The sequence below is a fragment of the Octopus bimaculoides genome, chromosome 26 (assembly GCF_001194135.2).
Source record: "Octopus bimaculoides isolate UCB-OBI-ISO-001 chromosome 26, ASM119413v2, whole genome shotgun sequence".
In the NCBI taxonomy this organism is placed as follows: Eukaryota; Metazoa; Mollusca; class Cephalopoda; order Octopoda; family Octopodidae; genus Octopus; species Octopus bimaculoides.
Window position 1 is genome coordinate 9,913,784 of NC_069006.1, and position 1,341 is coordinate 9,915,124.

The 1,341-nt window shown below is 37.7% G+C and overlaps 1 protein-coding gene across 1 annotated transcript in view; it reads right to left on the reverse strand.

The window, feature by feature from the left end:
• The window catches only part of LOC106868957 (anoctamin-7), a 300,499-nt gene that overhangs the window by 66,752 nt on the left and 232,406 nt on the right, over positions 1–1,341 (reverse strand). The window contains exon 5 of the mRNA XM_052976901.1: positions 263–390. Coding sequence (XP_052832861.1) covers positions 263–390 — 128 coding nt within the window. The remainder of the gene's footprint in view (positions 1–262; positions 391–1,341) is intronic.

Consider the following 1,341-nt stretch of genomic DNA (forward strand, 5'->3'; position numbering starts at 1 on the left):
GAAATGGTAATACAGTGAAATGGTAAAACAGTGTTACTATTTCACTGTATTACCATTTCACTGTATTACCATTTCACTGTGTTACCATTTCACTGTATTACCATTTCACTGTATTACCATTTCACTGTATTACCATTTCACTGTATTACCATTTCACTGTTTTACCATTTCACTGTATTACTATTTCACTGTATTACCATTTCACTGTGTTACCATTTCACTGTATTACCATTTCACTGTATTACTATTTCACTGGTAATACAGTGAAATAGTAACACAGTGAAATGGTAATACAGTGAAATGGTAATACAGCGAAATCATAATGCAGTGAAATGGTAACACCATGAAATGGCAACACAGTGAAATGGCATTTGCCTCCTTGCCATACTTCTGGAAAGAGCCAGAAGTGGTTCTTGGAGAATTTCTACAGTAGCACCAACCCCAGTTTCTGGCCTTCTAATTCCCCTGATTGTTGTCCCATGGATTACTACATGTGGGGCACAGTTGAGAAAGACAGCAACCTCTCTGCCTGAGACTCCATGGTTGATAAAACTCCGAGTTTTGAATGCCGGGGCGGAAACCCACGCTGCCATCTCTTCATTTATACTGAATAATTGTCACATATTTTTACAGATATATATATATATATTATTGGGCAGAAATTATTGTTGTGGCTGATACCAGTGCCATCTGACTGGTACCCATGCCAGTGGCATGTAAAAAGCACCATTCAAGCATGGTCATTACCAGTGCTGATTGAATGGCCATCGTGCGGGTGGCACATAAAAAGCATCCACCACACCCTTGCAGTGGTTGGCGTTAGGAAGGGATTCTAGCTGTAGAAACCTTGCCAGATCAGATCAGGGCCTGGTGCATCCTCCTGGCTTCCCAGTCCTCATTCAAACCGTCCAATCTATGCCAGCATGGAGAGCAGACGTTAAATGATGATGATGATGATGATATATATATATATATATATATATATACCTTCTCTTTATAAGTGTTCTGAAAACTATTCACAGCCTTGCATTTTTTTATCTCATTCTGTTAATTTTTATATATATGCTTACTAATACATGACCTACATTGGACTCCTCATTCATATCATTATTGAAGCCAGAGCTTAAATATAGTCTGTCCATTGCACTTACTCAGCATTACCTGATATCTTTAGGTCTTCTTGACACCAATACCTCTCATACCCTATATGGACAGACTATAGCTCTAGCTTCAATGATGATACGAAAGAGGAGTCCAATGTAGGTCGTGTATTAGCAAGCATATATATAAAAATGAACAGAATGAGATAAAAAATCCAATATATATATATATATATATATA